Source organism: Anser cygnoides, chromosome 23 (genome assembly GCF_040182565.1).
Source record: "Anser cygnoides isolate HZ-2024a breed goose chromosome 23, Taihu_goose_T2T_genome, whole genome shotgun sequence".
In the NCBI taxonomy this organism is placed as follows: domain Eukaryota; kingdom Metazoa; phylum Chordata; class Aves; order Anseriformes; family Anatidae; genus Anser; species Anser cygnoides.
The window spans coordinates 8,054,377-8,072,802 of NC_089895.1; the positions used below are offsets into that span (position 1 = coordinate 8,054,377).

The 18,426-nt window shown below is 69.7% G+C and overlaps 2 protein-coding genes across 9 annotated transcripts; one reads left to right on the forward strand and one right to left on the reverse strand.

Annotated features, from left to right (window-relative positions):
* Positions 1 to 608: 608 nt before the first annotated feature.
* On the forward strand, positions 609 to 13,698 carry ESPN (espin). Of its 7 annotated transcripts, XM_066982145.1 has the most exons (15): positions 609 to 917; positions 2,204 to 2,397; positions 4,985 to 5,171; positions 5,261 to 5,443; positions 5,524 to 5,655; positions 5,764 to 5,983; positions 6,061 to 6,332; positions 7,804 to 7,965; positions 8,040 to 8,223; positions 8,549 to 8,575; positions 9,772 to 9,917; positions 10,021 to 10,302; positions 12,858 to 12,937; positions 13,023 to 13,034; positions 13,129 to 13,698. In XM_066982145.1, the coding sequence occupies exons 1-15, from the start codon at positions 624 to 626 to the stop codon at positions 13,274 to 13,276; spliced, it is 2,523 nt and encodes an 840-aa protein (XP_066838246.1). In that variant the 5' UTR covers positions 609 to 623; the 3' UTR covers positions 13,277 to 13,698. The 7 variants fall into 7 exon arrangements, with proteins under 7 accessions (XP_066838246.1, XP_066838247.1, XP_066838242.1 ...); XM_066982146.1 differs by lacking the exon at positions 8,549 to 8,575; XM_066982141.1 differs by lacking the exons at positions 12,858 to 12,937; positions 13,023 to 13,034; positions 13,129 to 13,698 and adding an exon at positions 10,670 to 12,851.
* Positions 13,699 to 13,830: 132 nt separating this feature from the next.
* TNFRSF25 (TNF receptor superfamily member 25) lies at positions 13,831 to 18,349 on the reverse strand. Of its 2 annotated transcripts, XM_048067368.2 has the most exons (8): positions 17,910 to 18,349; positions 15,946 to 16,141; positions 15,689 to 15,820; positions 15,463 to 15,615; positions 15,306 to 15,387; positions 15,176 to 15,234; positions 14,889 to 15,094; positions 13,831 to 14,797 (listed from the first exon to the last, which is right to left on the reverse strand). In XM_048067368.2, exons 1-8 carry the CDS (start codon positions 17,937 to 17,939, stop codon positions 14,357 to 14,359), a joined length of 1,299 nt encoding a protein of 432 aa, XP_047923325.1. In that variant the 5' UTR covers positions 17,940 to 18,349; the 3' UTR covers positions 13,831 to 14,356. The 2 variants fall into 2 exon arrangements, with proteins under 2 accessions (XP_047923325.1, XP_047923324.1); XM_048067367.2 differs by having other exon boundaries at positions 15,946 to 18,349.
* Between the last annotated feature and the right edge of the window lie 77 nt (positions 18,350 to 18,426).

Sequence of the window (18,426 nt, forward strand, 5' to 3'; positions counted from 1 at the left end):
TGAAAACGGGGCCGAAACGCGGCGCCCAAGGCTGCCGAGGGGCACAGCGACTGCCCCCCCCCCCCCACGGCACCCCCTGCGCGGGGGGCACAGCCCCGGCCCAGCGCGCCCCCGGCCCCGTGCCCCCTGCGGCCACCCCGGCCCCGCTCCCCGCCGCCACCGACGTGTCCCCGCGCCGGCCCTGCCGTCACCTCCGGCCCTCCTCGGGAGAAATCGCAGCCTGCGAGACGACGGCAGGAGGCAAACCTGGGCTCCGCGGCTCCCCGCGCAGGGCCGGCCCGTTAACGCTGCCCGCCGGGGACTCGGGGCGGCGGGGCCGGTGTCACTGCATGGGCTGCGCGGCCCCGGGGACACCGGCGGCCCCCGCCGCGCCCGGGCTAGGTGGCGCCGCGCCCCCGCCGCGGCCCCGGGTCCCCGTCTCGGTCAGGGTCCGACGGGCGGCGGGGCGGCCGCCGTGCCCCGACGGCGGGGCTCCCGCCGGGGCGGCGCGGGGCGGGCGGGCGGGGGGGCGGCGGGGCGGGCCGGCCCCGGGGGAGGGAGGAGCCGGCGGGGCCGGGCCGCCGCGCCGCGGGGGCGCCGCTCAGTGCCAAGCGGCGGCCGGACGGCCCCGCGCGGCCGGGGCCATGGCGCTGGAGCGGGCGCTGCTGGCGGCGCGGCAGGGCGACGTGGAGGCGCTGCGGGGGCTGCGGGCGGCGGGGCTGCTGCGGCCGGGGCTGCGGGACGCGCTCGGAGCCTCCCCCGCGCACCACGCCGCCCGCGCCGGCCGCCTCGCCTGCCTCCGCTACCTGGCGGCCGAGGCCGCGCTGCGCGGCGACGCGCGGGCGCGCAACGGGGCCACGCCGGCCCACGACGCCGCCGCCACCGGCAACCTCGCCTGTCTGCAGTGGCTGCTCACGCAGGGGGGCTGCGGCGTGCAGGTGCGAGCGGCCGCGGGGCCGGGGAGGGGGCGCGGGGCTCGACGGAGCGGGCGCGGCGGGCTGCCGGGACGGGAGCGCGGCCCCGGGGGGGCGGCCGGGCCGCCGCCGCCGCCTCCTCCTCCTCCCCCCCCCCCCCCCGGCACCTCCGGCCGCGGAGAGGCTCCCGGCGGGGTCTCGGAAAGCCTGGAAGCGCCCGGGGGCGTTTCGGCACGCCCCAGAGACCCCCGCGCTGCCCCGCTCGGCTGAGGCACCCCACGCCTCCACCGCAGCTCCCAGGGCCACAGACGCCTGCACCAAGGGGCAGCCAAGTCCCCAAAACATCCGCGCTGCAGGGGCTGCGCCCCGTGGAGGGGGGGGGGTCCACAGCCAGGGCCTGGCCGGGGTGAGGAGCTCCGGGATCGTGTCCGGCTGCGTGGGTCTGGTGCGAGAAGTGGTGGCCATGGGGAGAAGGTCACGGATGGGCTCTGCCGAGGGCACGTGGCCACCCACAGCCACATGGCCACCTCCAGCAGCACCGTAGCCCCGCGTGGGCTCTGCCTTGCCCGAGCTGCCCAGCGGCAGGGGGCTCAGGAGGGCGCAGGCATGCAGCAGCACCTTGTGCTGGGCCCTGACCCTGCGCTGGGCCGGGAGCTGCCGGCACAGCCACCCCCGGGGCGGGCACCCAGCTGGGACAGCAGGTCTGGCACGCTCCGGACAGAGCCCACCCAGAGCCGAGGAGGGCACGGAAGTTCAGGTGGAAGCTGCACCCCAGGGTGCCAGCCCCTTCCCGGGGTTACACAACCAGAGCAAGCCCCGGGGCAGATAAGCAGCTTGCCCGGGGCTGGCAGAGAGGTAACAACATGTGACGTGGAGGAGGAGGAGGGGTGGGAGAAGTGATTAAGCAGGAAGGACGGGTTCAGCACGGTTCGGTGCCGTCCTGGCCCAGGGCCAGCTGTGCTCTGCATCCCATGGAGCCAGGAGGGGAGCCGGGCCGCCGGCAGCGCGGTGAGCCCCCGCAGCAGGGAGAACAAGCAGGGCTTTGTGCACCACCAGCAGCCGACGAGGCCCCACAGCCAGGCTGGTGCACTGCTGCTGGGGCCCGTGGGGACCTGGCACGGACCGGGCACGCTTACAGCCCCGGTCTCCTCTCCCCTGCTTCCCAGGGCCATCCCCTCCTGCCCGGAGCCCTGCAGGGCCGCCCATGCTCGGTACAGACAGAGCTTCCCCAGCCCCCTGCACACGCCCTCGCTGGAGGCTCTGGGCAGCCTGTGCTCCCGGGTGCCGAGGCCTCTCCCTTCCTCCCGCAGGACACAGACAACTCCGGTGCCACTATCCTACATCTCGCAGCCCGATTCGGTCACCACGAGGTGATCGACTGGCTCCTCCGCTTCGGAGGCAGCGACCCCACGGCAGCCACGGACACGGGAGCGCTGCCGGTCCACTACGCTGCGGCCAAAGGGGATTTCCCCTCCCTGCGACTTCTCCTAGGATACTGCCCAAGGTAACAGCCCCTGCTGCCGAGGGGGGCACAGGGGCCAAGCTGATGGCGCGCTGACTGGCAGCCCCACTGCCACCTGTCCTTCCCCTGAGCCGCTGTGCAAGGTGCCAGCACTGGGCACCAGCCACTTGGAGATGCGGCCATCTCCACCCCCCTTGCATCACAGCTCCAAGGGCAACACAGCAGCATTATCACCTCGGGAAGGCAGCTGTGCCTTCTTTATCACCCGGAGAGAAAGGGCGAGGAGGAGCGCAGTGAGCACTGACAGAAATATAGCTGCCGACCACGAGCAGCATGCAGCAGGGTTTGTTCGCGGCGCTCTTGGCGCGGGGCGATAACACAGCCGCCTTTGTCCGCCCGCCGTTATGTAAATGGATTAGGCTGCCCGCGGAGCAGAGGCTGCTCCCTGCACCAGAGGCGACCTTCCCCGCTGCCTCCAGGGGCTCAGGGCCACAGCACCACCGGCCCCAGCAGCGCTGCTCGGCCAGCACCGCCACGGCCCCGCTCCGCTCCTGGGGTCAGCCCCCCGTGTGGCCGCCCCCCGCCGTGCCCTGGGGACACAGCACGGCTGCCACAGGGCACACAGCGCCAAGCCACCCCAGGCCTCACCATGTGATTACGTGGCCCCTAATCTCATTTCCCACGGTGGGCAGAGGCTGCTATAAATAACCAGGGCCCTGGCCGAGGGGGGGGGTCGTGGGGACACACTTCCCCACCACGCCGTGCCCAGCAGGTGCAGGGACCACAGGTATCGGGGGCATGGAGAGGTGGCAGGACCCCCTCAGGCTGCCCCTGGCCTCATTCTCACCCCCTTCCCCAGGTGCCACATGGTCCCGCACCAGCACCCAGACCCACACAGCCATCCCACCAGCAGGGCCCCTTGCTGCCCCCCCATTGCTGCCCCCCCATTGCTGCCCCCCCATTGCTGCCCCCCCAGCAGCTGCCCCCCACCTACCTACCCAACTGCAAGCAGCCTCCCCAGCCCAGCCACCCTGGCTCTTTATCTCCTTGCCCCAGGTGTGCGGGCTCGGGGGGACACCTGTGCTGCCCCCACACCCAGACGAATTAACCCTCCCCATCCCGGGGCCCAGCTCCCTCACAGCCGTGGTTCCTGCTCAGTCCCTGCATTGTCACCCCCGCAGCACGCTTGGCGGCAGCGCTTTCACATTGAATTTCATGTCCCTGCTGGGGTTACTCTGCTGCCATCGCCCGCCTTCCACCGCCAAGGTGGCCCCTGAATTATTTACTGCTCGCCCTGTGCTCGGGCCCCGCAGCTTGCAGGAGGCTCTGTTACAGCTGTGAAATTCAATCCTGGGGCGCTGCGGGACGTGGCCACAGCTCGGGCAGGAGGGCGCGTGCCAGGCTGGGCAGCCAGCACCAGCAGCGAGGCCGCAGCGTCCCCGGCACCTCCGCTGCTGGCTCGGCTGCCCCGCGGGGTCCGCAGCAGCTGGTGGCGAGGCGGGCGGCCAGCGTGGGGTCGTGGCCATCTGGCAAAGCAGTTCACCCACAGCGCCGAGCGCCTGGCTCCCAGCCGGTGCTCACCCGAGTGGATTAACCCCTCCCCATAACTGGGAAATGGCAATTATGGATTGAAAATGTGCCCATTGCACCCGCACCACAACCGTGCATGGCTCTGCTGTGCCCTAGCCAGCCCCCAGCCCTGTCCCGGGTCCCAGTCTCCAGTGCGGTGCACGGAAAGCTGGCATCCTGCAGCATGGCACAGCGCAGAGCCAGTGCTGGCCGCCACCCGTCTCACAGTTACAGGGATCAATTATTAAGGGCCCGTGATCTCTGCGATAACAGAGCAGAGTATTTATTGCACTTCTTTTTTTAAATATTCAACAGGTTTTTATGGCGCTCTTAAAAACCAGCTTCCTGCATGGCAAGGGTGTGCAGTGTGGGACGCAGGATTTAGGAAGCGGGATTTGGGATGCGGGATGCAGGGTGCTGGATGTGGGACGTGGGATGCGTGACTCAGGATGTGCCAAGGGCTGGGGGCAGCGGTGCCCAGCAGTGGGGCTGCTGGGGAGCAGCGAGGCTGGGCAGTGCCAACGTGCAGGTCCACCCTTCCCCACCGGCTGCTGGTGCCTAAGCTGCTTACTTAAAAATACTGCTAGATTGCAGTGTCCAAAAACAGCCGAAGGAATGCGATTAGCCCGAGCTTATTGACTTAATGACCTCCCACGGCAGCCGCTGTGTCTGTGCGGGGACTGAGCAGGGCTGTGGGGTGGCCGGCCCCAGCCCATATTGCCCGGCAGCTGGTGCTGCCCTGCCTGCCCTGTGCCCTCCGTGCCCCCCAGGCCCTGTGACACACGTGGTCCCTGTGTCCCACACATCCCCTGTGCCCAGTGTGCCCCTGTGCCCTCATATCCCCGTGTCCTCCATGCCCCTGCGACCATGTCCCCTGTGCCCCACACCCCCACGTTCCCGGTGCCCCAAGCAGTGCTGGCTCAGGGACCCCTGCAGAGGGGAGGGGGGGGTCACAGCAGTGCTCACCCTGTGCCGCCCCCCCAGCTCTCTGCCCCATGCACTCACGGGCTGTGCAACCAGATGAGGGTTGCAGGTGCCCAGCGCCGTGCTCTGCTTGCAGCACTCTCAGTGCCCAGACCAAGACCGGTGCCACCCCTCTGTACCTCGCCTGCCAGGAGGGCCACCTCGAGATCATCCAGTACTTGGTGAAGGACTGTGGGGCTGACCCCCACGTGCGCGCCAATGACGGCATGACCCCGCTGCACGCCGCGGCCCAGATGGGCCACAACACCGTCATCGTCTGGCTGGTAAGTGCTGCCTGGGCACGGCGCGGCTCAGCATGGCACAGCTCGGCATGGCACGGCACGGCGGCCCTGCTCATCTGCCACCTCCGCAGATGAGCTTCACGACGGTGAGCCTGTCAGAGCGGGATGACGACGGGGCCACAGCCATGCACTTCGCCGCCAGCTGCGGCCACGCCAAGGTGCTGAGCTGGCTCCTGTTGCACGGGGGCGAGATCACAGCAGACGGCTGGGGCGGCACGCCACTGCACGACGCCGCTGAGAACGGCGAGCTGGAGGTTGGTGCTGGTGGCCGAGGGTGCTGGTGGGGAGGGGGGGAGCACAGCATCAACCCTGCCACGCTCCCCCCTCTCCCCAGTGCTGCCAGATTCTGGTGGTGAATGGTGCCGACCTCAGCATCCGCGACCAGGACGGCTACACAGCAGCCGACCTCGCCGACTACAACGGCCACAGCCACTGCGCCAAGTACCTGCGCACTGTGGAGAACATGGTACGGTGGCACCCTGCAGCATCGGGACACAGCGCGCGGGGGGCTCGTGGGGGTGTGCAGGGCCTGGGTGCTGCTGCCCACCTCCTGACCGCTCGGCTGTGCCGGCAGAGCGTGGAGCACCGCGTGCTGTCGCGAGACCCCTCAGCAGATGGGGAGTGCCGGCAGCCCGACTCGGGCATGTCGTCGCCCAACACCACGGCGTCGGCGCCCCAGGCACGCTTTGAGGTGGGCTCCCCCGCCAGCACCCTCTCCAACTACGACTCCTGCAATTCCAGCCAGTCGAGCACTGGAGAGAAGAGGGGTGGTCCCCACGGGGCCCCCACAGCCCGTGAGTGCATGGGTCAGGGAGATGGGGGGGGCAACACACAGGGTGAGTGCTGCTGTGACCCCCCCTCCCCTCTGCAGGGGTCCCCGAGCCAGCGCTGACGGACATGCAGGCGTACATGGACATGCTGAATCCCGAGACACGGCCACGGGGCAGGGGGTCAGCAAGTGAGGGCCCCCCACCGCCACCCCCCAGCTTCCCCCCGCCGCCACCCCCACCTGCCACCCGCCCGCCCCCGCCGCCCCCCAGCTACCCCGCGCCTGCGCCCCCCGCCTCCCCCGACACCGCTGACATCTACGTGCGGGCCAAGAACAACCTGCGGCACGTGGAGAGCCAGGCGCTGCGCAGAGAGGTACGGTCCCCCCGCGCTCCCCGCCCAGCTGCTCCTGGCCGTGAGCTCAGGGGGGGCTGCCGGGGGGGGTGGGCACACCTCCGGGCACCCATGTCCCATGGGCAGTCAGTAACTAGTGGCAGCACCGCCGGGGGTGGCACGCCAAGTGCCTGCCATGGCAGCAGGGGTACGGCAAGCTGGGGCCAGTGATGCCCCACCACCGAACTGCACCGGCTCAGAGCGCCAGCGCCGTGTGGGTGGCGTGCGCTGTGCTCACGTGGTGCCAGCGGTGCCACCGGCACAGTGCCCCGGGCGAGCTGGGCGTGGGCGGCTGCGTGGAGGCGTGGGGTGCAGGCAGCAGCTGTAACCCGAGTGCCCAGCTCCAGTGTCACCTGCGCCGCAGGTGTCGGGTGGCATTGCCGGCGCTGCCAGGAGCTGAGAGGGCTCAGCTGGGACGTACAGGTAAGAGGGGCGCAGCTGCCTGGGGCAGGGGGGGCACTGGGTGCAGGGGGCTTGGGGTCCGCCTCGACCCCAGCCATGGGCCCCACCACCCGGCTGGGGACAGCCTGGTGTATGGCCACGGCTGCAGGTGTGGGTAAGCACCAGCAGAGCCCTGCGCTGCAGGGGTCCGGGGCACGCAGGATGGGGTCTTGGCAGAGCAGCGTGTGCCAGGCCTGTGCTGGGCTCCCCATTGTTTGTTAGCACACGTAGGGCTAACGAGCGGCCCTGCCCGGGGCTGCCCACGGCAGGCGTGGTTGCGTGTGAGCTCAAGCACTGTTGGTGCCAGGGTGTGTGGGCACCCGGTGCTGTGAGGCCGGGCGGCACCAACCTCGCACCCACCCGTGGGGCCGGGGCTGGGGCTGCTGGAGCCAGAGCCAGGCTTGGCGCGGTGCCCGGCGGCTGCCGGAGCAGGAAGCACCGAGCTGGCACTTGTTGACTTAGCTGGGGCTGCTGGTGGCGTGCTGTGCCCAGGCTCACCATGCAAATGCCTCGGGCGGAGGTGGCGCACAGAGAAATGCAAATAGTGGGGCCCTGGGCGCAGGGAGCAGGGCACGGGACTGTGCCACAGCGGCGGGACCCCTCACCCGGGCACGGGCACGGCCCCCTGCAGTGTGGCCGCTCCACAGCACGACCCGCAAAGCCCCGGAGGTATGCACTGGGGTGAGCCGAGGCCGTGCTGCCGCAGGTCTTACTGCCTTAATAGCGACGTTTACAGCCGGGTCTGCGGCAGGGCTCCGGCCCCGCGGGGATAAGCTCAAGCTCCCAGCTAATCCGTGGGGCCGGGAGGCAGCGCTCCCGTTCCCAGGGGGTTATCCCAGGGGAGGCTCAGCCGGGCTCCCAGGCACAGGCCATGGGGTCGCGGTGCCAGGCACTGTCGGGGGCCGCAGCCAACCCCACGCTCAGCCCGCATCCCCCCAGGGCATGCACCATGGCCATGCCGCGGCCCTGCTGAGCCCAGCGTGGCCCCGCTCAGCTGCGCTCCCCGTTGCAGCTAGCATCACGCGAGGGCAGCCCCGAGGGCCTGCGCCGGGCCGACTCCACGAGGCGGTCGAGGAACTTCAGCAAGCAGCCAAGCACGGGCGATTACTATAAGCACCTGGGGCCCAGCGCGGTGGAGCTGCCCGGCCCCCGCAGGATGGCACACAGTGAGGAGGTGAGCCCGGGCCCTGGTGCCGCGGGCAGCGCGGTGGCACTGGCTCCGTGTGACGACCGCCCGTGATCTTTCAGGCCTCTCCCCTCTCCGCGGACACCATGCACAACGGGGGCCCGGCAGAGAGCAAGCCTGGTGCCGAGCTGCCGCCCCCACCGCCGCCCCCGCCGCTGCCCGAAACCGCCTGCCCACCGCCACCACCGCCACCTCCGCCAGCTGAGGCCCCCACCGGCCCCCGCCGCTCCTCCTCCTCCACGGGAAGTAAGTCGGGGGTCCTGGGGAGCACGGGGGGCCAGGGCCCGGCAGCGGGCACAGCGCCTGCCCCAGCTGTGCGGCGGTGCCGTGCTGCACGCGCCCCAGCACTGGGCGCCTTCGTGCTTCTCCTCTCCCTGGGCTCCGGCTCCTCGGGGCACGGCTCCTGACAGCCTCTCTGTCCTTCTCTCCTCCGGTCTCGGCGCGGGGGCTCCCACGCCTGCCCGCCCCCACTTGCTCTCACTGCTGGCTGCTTCTCTTCTCTCTTGTCTTGTGGTGGCCAAATCCTTCCTCTGCTACACGCGCTGTGCCGCCTCTCTGCTTCTCCCCCTAGAAGGAAAGGCTTTGAGACAGATGAAGAGTAAGTACCACGGCTCTTTACTCTTTGGTGGTCAGGTAGTGCCTGCGGGGACGGAGCGCCTGCAGCCGAGAGCAGGGCGCCTCGATGGGGCGCAGACGGCAGGGCCGGATCCCAGCTCCGGTCCCAGCAGCTTTCCCCAGCACGGGCCCACCCTGCGGCCAGGGAGCGAACATGGTGCTGGGGAAGCGCTGCCCGCACCCCTGCCAGCTCGCTGCCTGCCGAGCGGGGCTGTCCCGCAGGATGGCCAAGGTGGCCGCTGTCCCTCCGGCCAGGCACAATGGTGCCCAGCCCTCTCCAACGTGTCCCAGGCCACGAGGCCAACGTGACGCTTGGTGCCAAGCAGGAGCCCTGAGCTGCGGCACGGCTCCGCCTGAGACAGGAGCAGAGCATGGGGCCACTGCTGCTGCCCAGGCAGGGCTGGCAGGGCCCCGTGCCCCCTGCGGCCCCGCGGCCCCGCGCACAGAGCGCCTTTGTTCGCGCTCAGCCGGCCGGCATTACCTCGCCACGTGAGCGCACCGGCCGCTCCCCCGCCGCTGATTGCAGCTCGCAGGCTGGCAGCCGCTCAGCCCCCGCTTTATTAGCGCCGGCTCCCAGGGACTGGGGTCTCAGTGGCACTGGATGGCATTGCGAGCGCCCGGCTGGGCCCTCCGCACCAACAGGAGTCTGGCCCCTGCTGCGGCGCGGCCGAGCGGGCGAGCGCAGGGCGGTGGGGAAGGGGCTCTGCCACGGCACGGCACCATGGGCCTTTAGGGACGCACGCATGGCTGGCACGGACGGTGGGTGCTCACGGGGCAGGGTGCTAGAGCCCCGGCTGCGGCTCGGGGCTGGTGGGTGCGTTGCTACCGGGACACCGTGGGCGGCTGCAGGGCGCCAGGACCTCTGCGAGGCAGCACGGGGCTGTCCTGCTGCAACAGGGCTGCTGCCAGCCACGGTCCTGTCCCTCTGGTCACCACAAGCCGTCGTCACAGCGCGGTGCCAGGCTCACGGGTAGAGGTGGGCAGCGCTCAGGGCTGGGGCTGCCCGGCTGCCCTGGGGAGCTGGGTGCCAGGGTTCTGGTCTGTTGGGGTCCCAAGGGCTCCTGGGTGTGGGGGGCTGTTGGCCGGCCCCCCGTCACCCCCGTGGTCCGCAATCTGCTGGGGAAGCAGGGGGCCGGCAGCAGCAGGGCCCTTACTGCCCACCATGCCTTTCTCCGCCAGGCACCAAGTCGTTCAACATGATGTCCCCCACCGGCGACAACTCGGAGCTCCTGGCCGAGATCAAGGCTGGGAAGAGCCTGAAGCCGACGCCGCAAAGCAAAGGCTTCACCACTGTCTTCTCTGGCAGTGGCCAGGCAGGGGCCAATGTAGGTGGTGGAGTGGTGTGGGGGAAGGCGGGAGGGCCCTGAGCCCTGCGGGACTGGGGGGGCACAGCGGGCACCCACTCTCCCTTCCTCCCTTCCTCCACAGGCCGAGTCGCCGCTATCCTCCCCATCGCCCACCAGGACGCCCACCCCGCCGGCCACCCCCGAGGCTGTGGGGCTGCCGCGCTGCATGGCAGGGGGCTCACCGGAGCCGGTGCTCAATGGGAGCTCACCGGTGCCGGGGCCGGGGGCCGGGGGCCCGCCAGACGCGGAGGCGCTGGTGCCGAGCCACGACGAGCAGGGCCGGCCCATCCCCGAGTGGAAGCGGCAGGTGATGGTGCGCAAGCTGCAGCTCCGCATGCAGGAGGAAGAGGAGCAGCGGCGCAAGGTAGGGGGGGACCCTCTGCGGGGCTCCGTGTGCTGTGCGTGCGGTGAGAGCGGCATGGGCATGGTCCAGCAGCCCAGGACCCGTCTCCTGGACACGGCGCAGCACGGCATCGCCTCCGGCTCCCCGCTGCGCCTGGACAGCCCCAGCCCCGCTGCATGCAGGGGACAGCTCCGCCACGCATGCTGTGGGTGCTGTGTACCCTGCCCGGCTGCAGAGCCCTTCCCAGAGCGCTCGTCCCATGTGGCCACCAGCGGTGCGAGGCGTGCGCGGTCCTGGCCCCCTGCTGGACCCCGGTGCTGGGGGGTTGGCACGTGCAAGGCTGCGGGGCGCGTCCTCAGGAGCTGTTTTGCCCTTTTTCCTGCCCTAGCTGGAGCCTGGGAGCGTCTTGTCCCCCCCGTGCTGGCGCTACTCCCCCGCCCACGGGGGCATGCTGGGACCCTTTGGGCAGCTCATGACGGAGGAGGACATTCTCCGCATTGAGAGGCAAATCGAAAACCTGCAGGTGATGCACAAGGTGCAGACAGTGGAGACGGAGCTGGAGCAGCTGGAGGAGGAGCTGCAGCAGCTCCTGCCGCTCCCAGCCACCCTGGCCCCCGAGCGCTTTTCCCTCGACCCCCGGCGCCTGCAGGGCCGTGCCGAGGACCTGCCCGCCTGGTGCAGCAAGACCTCTGCGCTGCTGAGGAGCATGGCCGTGCTGCTGGCTGCTCTGGGGGGCCGGGAGAGCCCTGGGCTGGGGGGAGTGGCGAGCAGCGCCGTGCCCCAGAGGTCCCCTCCCGGTGCCCCGGCCGGCACCCAGCAGGACGCCCAGCGTGAGATCCTGCACTGCGGTGTGTCCGTCCGCAGCCTCAAGGCCAACTATGAGGGGCTGGTGGGAGCCCCCGTGCCCCGCACCAGGGTCACCAAGCGGAAGCGGTCACTGCCCCCAGGAGCACCCGTGGAAGTCTGCACCCGTGAGCCCGTCCTGGAGGAGGAGTACGGGGACAGGGACGCAGTCGGGGTGCTGCGGCGCAGCCAGCCAGTGCAGACGGAGCTGAGCTGCCTGCAGGAGCGCATCGATGCACGGAAGGAGCGCGCCGTCTCCCTCTTCCTGGAGCACTGGAAGAAGTGGGCACTGGCGGAGGCACCTGGTGCACGCACCCATGGGGACGATCGGCTGCGGCGGCTCTGGAAGCAGCGGCAGGCGGTGGGGAGGCTGCTGGCACGCTGGAGGAGCGTTGCCCACCGGGTGCCTGGGAGGCAGATCCGGCGGCTGAGTCGCGCTGATGTGCTCTACTGGCCCGAGCACTTCTTGCCCCATGTCCGAGGCTCACCCGTGCCCTACGACAGCCTCTCGCTCGACCTCTTCATGCTGGGCTACTTCCAGCTGCTGGAGATGAACCTCAGCCCCGAGGAGCGCCGCTTCCGGCACCTGCTGTGCTACGAGATGTTCGACCGCCTGGGCACCCACAGCTGGGAGTGCATCCGCCGCTTCCACCGTGCCGCGCTGGAGCGGGTCGAGGCTGGCCACCGCTGCTGGCTCGACGGCTTCGAGGACCTCAAGCAGGAGTTCTTTGGGGACAGCCCCACAGTGCCCACAGCAGCAGCGGCGTCGACTCCTTCATCCCCCAGTCTGGCACCCACTGCTGCAGCCCAGGGAGGCAAGGAGCCGGCCCAGCTGGTCTCGGAGCTGGGGGAGTTCAGTGACGAGGACATCTGCCGCTACATCGACCGCAGCTTCTCCTTCTGGAAGGAGAAGGAGGCAGAGATGTTCGATATCTGAGCTCGGTGGGATGCTGTGGCAGCAGCAGGCCCCGGGGCTGTGGTGGTGGCATGTGGCTGGTGGAGTGCACGGCTGGGGCGTGCAGCCAGGAGAGGCTCCGGGTGCAGCCGGGCAGCAGGACCCCGTGCCTTGGCACAGCTCAGCTGCTCTCACGGCAGCAGGACTGCGGGCCGGCTCTGCAGACCCATGGGTTTTGCTTCATGCCCTGGGAGCAGGCCCCGGGTGCCCAGACCCTTCGGGGGTTCTGTGGCCAGCTGTGTGTCGAAGTTGCTGTGTGCCCCTTGCCGCGGCTGTGTGTTGTGCTGGGGGCTCAGCTCCCCTTTGGTGTGCTGTTTGCGGTGCCGGGGCGTCGTGGGCCCCCACGTGTCGGTGCAATAAAGCTGTGTGTGCTGTGAAGGGCTCAGCGCTCCGCACGCTCCTTGGTCGCGTGTGCTCCCCGCACCGGGATAACGTGGACAGCGAGGGGGGGGGGATGGCAGGACCCGTCACCGCAGGGCTCCCGCCTGGCACCGTGCCCACGGCATTGCGGAGCCGTGTCCCATCAGCGCCGTGCCGCGTTGTGCGGTGCCGGGGGTGCGCCTCACTCCTGCCGGCTGCCTCCACACTTGTGCTCCCCGTGGCCAGTGGGATGTGGGCCCAGGGGTGATGTCCTTGGGGCTGGGTCGGTCCTGGCCCATGGGGGGGGGGTTGCTTTCCAGGAGCCTTTGCCATCCTTCGCTTCCCCCAGTGGAGCCCGGCCAGCCACCCCAGGGCCCTGCGCTCCCGTGGCTGTCCGTAACGCGGCTGTTTGTTGCAGGAGAAGGAGGAGGAGGCGCGCCTGGCCAGCATGCCGGCCTGGAGGAGGGACATCCTGCGCAAGAAGCTGGAGGAGGAGAGGTGAGCAGGGCGGGCTGGGGGCCGCCTGTGCTGGCCAGCTGCCCCCAGCCCACACTAACGGCATCTTGTCCCTTTGCTTTCACAGGGAGCAGAAACGGTGAGTGCCGTCTGTCCCCTTCCCTGGCAGGGGGGGTGGGTGTGCGGCTGGGCTCAGTGACCCACAGCACCCCGTCCCCTCTGCTGCCGAGCAGGAAAGAGCAAGAGAAGCTGAAGCGAGAGGAGGAGGAGAAGGAGAAGGAGCAGTCAGAAAAGCTAAGGACTCTTGGGTACGATGAGACAAAGCTGGCGCCCTGGCAGCGGCAGATCATCCTCAAGAAAGGGGATATAGCGAAGCACTAGCCCCCGCTCCCCGCAGCAGCGTAGCACCCCCGCGCGCTGCACAAGGCTCTTCGTGGCGGGAGGAGGCCGACAGGTCCCGCCGCAGGCCCTGCACCAGCCGGGACGTGCCTCGGCACCCTCCTCCCGCCGCCAACGGCCCCGGCGCTCCCGCCTCGCCCGTCCCGGAGGAGCGCCCGCCGCCACTGCCCCGGGTGCCCGTAGCCCCGTCCCGCCGCCACCCGCCTGCCGCCACCCTGCGCACGCTGCCCTTCGCAGGGAGCTCCGGGGCCGTGGGCAGCCAGGCTGCCCGGGCGGCTGCTGCAGCTCCCTGGGCTGCCGGCTCCGCTCCTTCTCCTCCCACCTCCGGAGCCACCAGAGGGAGACTTGCAGCTCGCGTCTGCCCCGGACCCTCCGCGTTTCGGCGATTAAAACGTTTAATCCCCTCCAGCAGTGCCCCGCGCTTTCCTGGGGCTGCCCTCACCGCCTGGTCCCTCCTGCCCTCCTCCCGTGGGGCTGCGCTGTGCCGCCCACGGTGCCGTCACCCGCAGCGCCCCCAGGCACGTGGAGCCCCGCTGGCCCCAGCGCGGTGCTGAGAGGCAAGCAGCAGCCCCAGGAAAAAGGGCCAGGTGCCAGAGGATGGAGAACACGCCACTTTATTGGGGTGGGGGCAGGCCCACCTGAGTGCACCCGCCCGGCGGACTTGAGAACTATCCCATGGGTTGGCAGCGGGCTCGGCACCCGCTCGTCCCGCGAGCAGCACGCGCCCAGGAGCCCGGCCAGGCAACCTGCGAACCGGGGGCAGTGTCCAAGGCAGCCCCCGGAGCAGGAGGACATAAATAGTGGGGGGTGGCTGGGGAGGGGAGCTCCGTCCTGCTCCTGCAGCCTGAGCCCACAGTCTGGATAACTGACATAAAATGTCTACATGGCATAAGTAACAATACTTAGGGGTACGGCGCCCCACGGCACCAGGGCAGGGTGGTCCCGTAGGGACCCTGCTTTTCTGGGATGTGTCTGTCCCTGGGCCCACGGGGTCACAATACAGCCTAGGAGGGGACCCTGGGGCAGCCGGTGGTGCTGCCTTCCCAGGCTGGGGACGTGGGGTCAGGGTCCCGCCGACAGGCTCTGGCGCAGCGCCTCGGCACAGCCCGCCAGCTCCATGTGCTCCAGGGCGGCAAAGATGCGGTCAAGCGTGGCACTGGTCTGCTGGCACCAGCGCTTCAGCATCTCGTACTGCTGGTCGCGGAAGTGGGTCACCTCCATCTCCACCAGCTCGATCTCCATGTCCCGCAGCTCCAGCACCCGCATGAATTCCTTCCAGCGCCGCACCGGCACCGCATTGATGACGGCGTAGAGCTGGCTGCCCTGCAGCAGGGCGCAGCGCTGGGGGCTGCGGGGGCGCGAGTCGGGGCCCCGCGCTGTGCGGGGCTCCTGGGGCGCTGAGGGCTCCACGCCGCCATCCAGCAGTGCTGCTCCGCTGAGGCACTTGTGCAAGGCCCAGGACTCGGGGCTCTTCCTCGCTGTGCTGGGGCTGTGCTCACAGACCTGTTTGGGGGAGACACGACCTGGTCCAATGAGGACCGTACTGCCGTGGCTGGTAACCCCCCACCGCAGCCGCCCTGTCACAGGCACTGACCTGGCACGGCACTGTCTCCGTCGCTACAGCCTCCTGGGTGGGGGAGAATGTGCAGGCCGTGGGGCTGGGGCAGCCCTGGGGTGGGACTGTGAGGAGGGGGCTGCCCACCAGGGTCCTGTGCTGGAGCCACCTCCTCTTGTAGATGACGAAGGCGCCCATGAAGAGGGGCACAGTCAGGGCCAGCAGAAGGTACTGCAGCCCCGAGCCTGCAAGGGAGCAACGCGGTGTCCCACAGAGCCATGCCCACCCCGCTGCCCTGGCGCCCCCAGCCCCGCTGCCCCGCGCACCTCGGGCGCTGCCTCCGCACGCCTGCTGGCACTCCTCGCCGCACGTCTCCGGGGTGCTCCTGCAAGGAGAGGGAACGTGGGCACCGCGCTGCACCGCCAGCCACGCAACCCCTCCCGGGATGCTGCTTACATGTGGCACGGCCGGCACTCGCTGCCCTTGGCGTAGAAGTTGGGCTTGCAGCTGCCGCACAGCGTGTCCTGCGTGTCTGAGCCTGGGGAGAGGGCACATGTCAGGACTGCGGTGGGCCCAGGGGGTGGCACCCCGAGGACTGGGTGACAGGACTCACAGGGCCGCTGGACCAGCCTCCCCGGGCAGAGCTGGCACTTGCTGCAGGAGAATTCGTTGCAGTGCTCGTTCAGGCAGCTGCGGAAGTGGCCAGGCTTGCAGCCACAGGCGACGTTGCTGGTGGCCGAGCAGTTGCTCAGCACGCTCTGGAAAGCTGCAGGTGTGGGGGTGAGCAGGGTGGTACAGCATGGCACAGCACAGCGCGGCGCGGGGCACTGCCAGCTCACCGTGGTGGTCGCACTCATAGCAAACATGGCACTTGGTGCGGGTGTTGGGCTGGGAGTGGTAGGTGCCATCGGGACAGGCTGCACAGTCGCTGTCATTGCCATGCTTCGAGCAGGGGTTCTTCAGGTACGTCCCTGTGCAGGCAGCAGGGTGACAAGTGGCACGGCCACTACTGCACGCCCAGGCAGTGCCATGCCATGATGTATGTGGCAGGCCGTGTGCCTGGCGTACTGTGCCGTGCCAGCTGCACTTCTCTCACCTGGTGGACACTGGGGGCAGCACCGACGAGCCTCATCGATCCAGTTCATCCCGGTGGGGCAGGTGGGCTTTGCAGCGAGCCTCCGTGGATGGGCGGGCAGCTGCGCTGGGCCCTGCTGCCCCTGTGACACAGCGCAGTCCTGGCAGCCCAGGGGCAGCAACCCGCTTGCCAGCAGCCACAGCACTGCCAGGACAACCTGCAGGCAGGGAAAGGGCAGGGCTGCAGACAGCTGGCACCCAGGCATGGGGTGGGCGCCCCGGGGAGCCGTGCAGCAGGGCTGGGCTGTCGTGCTTACCGTGCTTCCAGCCACGCGCAATCAGGCAACAGGGACTGGCACCGAGGTTTGACCACCTGAGCCCAAGCCAAGCACAGCCTGGTGCATCGCATGGCCGGTGGATGCTGGTGCCCCTGCCAGGCCCCACACTGGCTTCAGGGCAGGACAGCCGGAGAGGTGGCCCCGTGCCCCAGGGCTGCGCGGGTGTGCGGCCCAGGGCTGGGAATGCCCCGCGGCAGCCCCTGGGCCGTGCTTTCCCCTCGGTACCTGAGTAAGCGGCTTCCTGCCTGGGCTGCAGGGCACGCGCTGCGGGGGTGCGGGGGCCACCCTGCCTGGGCTCGGGCAGGGATGGGGAGGAGGGAGGCTGGTGCACGGGCAGACCTGGTGCTGCTGCCCACAGGCACCCAGCCGGGGACGCCTTCAGCCAGCCCGGGCTGGGACTCAACCCCATGCTGCATGCAGGGGCTGGGCGCGTGAGGGTTAATGCTGCCTCCCTTTACTTTCCTCTGTTTTATCTTCCTCACAGATGAGGCGATTTCCTCCCTGAGAGGAAACCATGCCCAGCTCATGCTCTCCCTCGATGCTATCGTGCTTTGTACGTGCGTCCCAAACTAGGTCACCGCTCCCCCGCCGCCCCGTCTGGGGTGCTGGGTGCTGTACGGAGGGGAGCCCCCGCGTGGGCTGCGCAGGGGGTGTCCGCACCGGCTCCACTGCCGGCAGCGCGGTGGGCAGGGGGTGGGGTCCATGGGGCAGGCACTGCGTGCCCAGCCACGGCGGGCAGCGAGCCAGGGGATTCCACACCAGGGACTGGATTTCCCAGCCGAGATTGCCCCGATTACAGGGACTGAATCATTTTCTATTAAATCCGCCACCGGTGGACTGGAAACAGTGCACAGGCTGTCCCATTTGCATAGCGCCGCGATCAGATCAGGGCGGACGCACCGCGACGAGCTGGCCCGGCAGCCAGCGGCACGTCTGAGTCAGCGGCACAGCCCCACCGAGGCACGAGCCTCCCGCAGCGGGGCCCTGCTGGCACGCGAGGGCACTGCCCCTTCCTGGGCACCCGCTAGGGCAGGGGCCGCAGTGCCAGGCAGGGGGTGCCCCGCAGGAAGGGAGCTGCCTGCACAGCTGCCGTCTGCTGCCGGTTACCCCGCGGGGCCACCGCTTCCTGTGCTGCGCAAGCGCCACCCCTACCCGTAACGCGGCTCCGGCTGCAGGCTCCGCGGGCACTGGAGCACCCAGCCACCGAGTCCCCTCGGCCGCCCCAGTGTCCTCAGCTACCACCACGTGCAGCACTGCAGCCAGCATCCCTGATGGGTGCCTGCAGGCTCGTGGTGCAGCCTGTCGGTGGTCCCGTGGCTGTGCCCTGCCATCAGCCCCACAGCCACATCACACCCATCATCCCGGTGGCTACAGCTGCAGTCCCCAAGGCCAAGCTATGCCACAGTCCCTGTGACTGGGCTGTGTCTGTAGTCCCCGTGGCCATGTCGACAGTCCCGTGGCTGTGCCATACCCGTGGTTCCCATCACCATGCTGTGCCCTGTGGCTGTGCCGTGCCCATTGTCCCTGTGACCTTGCCCACAGTCCCCACAGCCATGCCTGCTGTGGCCATGCCACCCACAGCCACAGCCTGGTCACACCGGGGCTGCTCCCATCCCGGCTGCAGTGACCCCAGCCCCACCACACTCACCGAAGCTGCCCCTGGGCAGTGGCGCTTCATCCTTGAAGCCGACGTGGCTGGGTCATGCCGGGTGGTGGTGGTGGGCGCAGCAGAGCGCGGGGTCCCCAGTGCCAGGGAGGCTCAGCGTGAGGGCAGGGTGCCCCGGCGCCCCATCGCCGCCGCGCGACGCGTGGTGAATGAGTGCCAGCCCTCCCCAGGCAGGCTTTTACACTCAATCGCAGCAGGAGGAAATGCTTTTTTGGAAATGAGTCCAGAGGGTGCAAAACCACATGACGGGAGTGCCGCGCAGGAGGGACCTGCGCCGGCCCGCCGCGCCCCTCCCATTCCCCCCCCCACCGCTGGCACAGCCCCGCCATGGGCCGGGGGGACGCACAGGACTCCCAGCTTTGCCAGGCAGAGCTGATGCCCCCAGTCCCTAACCCACACCCTGGGTGATGAGCCTGGAGCTGTCTCCGTGAGCCTCACTGTGGTGTCCGCCACAGGCTGTGCTCCCTTTGGCTGTGCCCCACACCTGTCCCCCCCCAAC

Bases quoted from the DNA above. Each gene is read 5' to 3' on its own strand.
- ESPN (XM_066982141.1), top strand. From the start codon at position 624: ATGGCGCTGGAGCGGGCGCTGCTGGCGGCGCGGCAGGGCGACGTGGAG. The intron at 918-2,203 runs GTGCGAGCGGCC...TTCCTCCCGCAG, and splicing joins AGGGGGGCTGCGGCGTGCAG to GACACAGACAACTCCGGTGC. The intron at 7,966-8,039 runs GTGAGCCCGGGC...GTGATCTTTCAG, and splicing joins GGATGGCACACAGTGAGGAG to GCCTCTCCCCTCTCCGCGGA.
- TNFRSF25 (XM_048067367.2), bottom strand. From the start codon at position 16,189: ATGCCTGGGTGCCAGCTGTCTGCAGCCCTGCCCTTTCCCTGCCTGCAG. The intron at 15,821-15,945 runs GTGAGAGAAGTG...CTGCCTGCACAG, and splicing joins CTGCCCCCAGTGTCCACCAG to GGACGTACCTGAAGAACCCC. The intron at 15,388-15,462 runs GTGAGTCCTGTC...CCCTCTCCCCAG, and splicing joins GAGGCTGGTCCAGCGGCCCT to GCTCAGACACGCAGGACACG.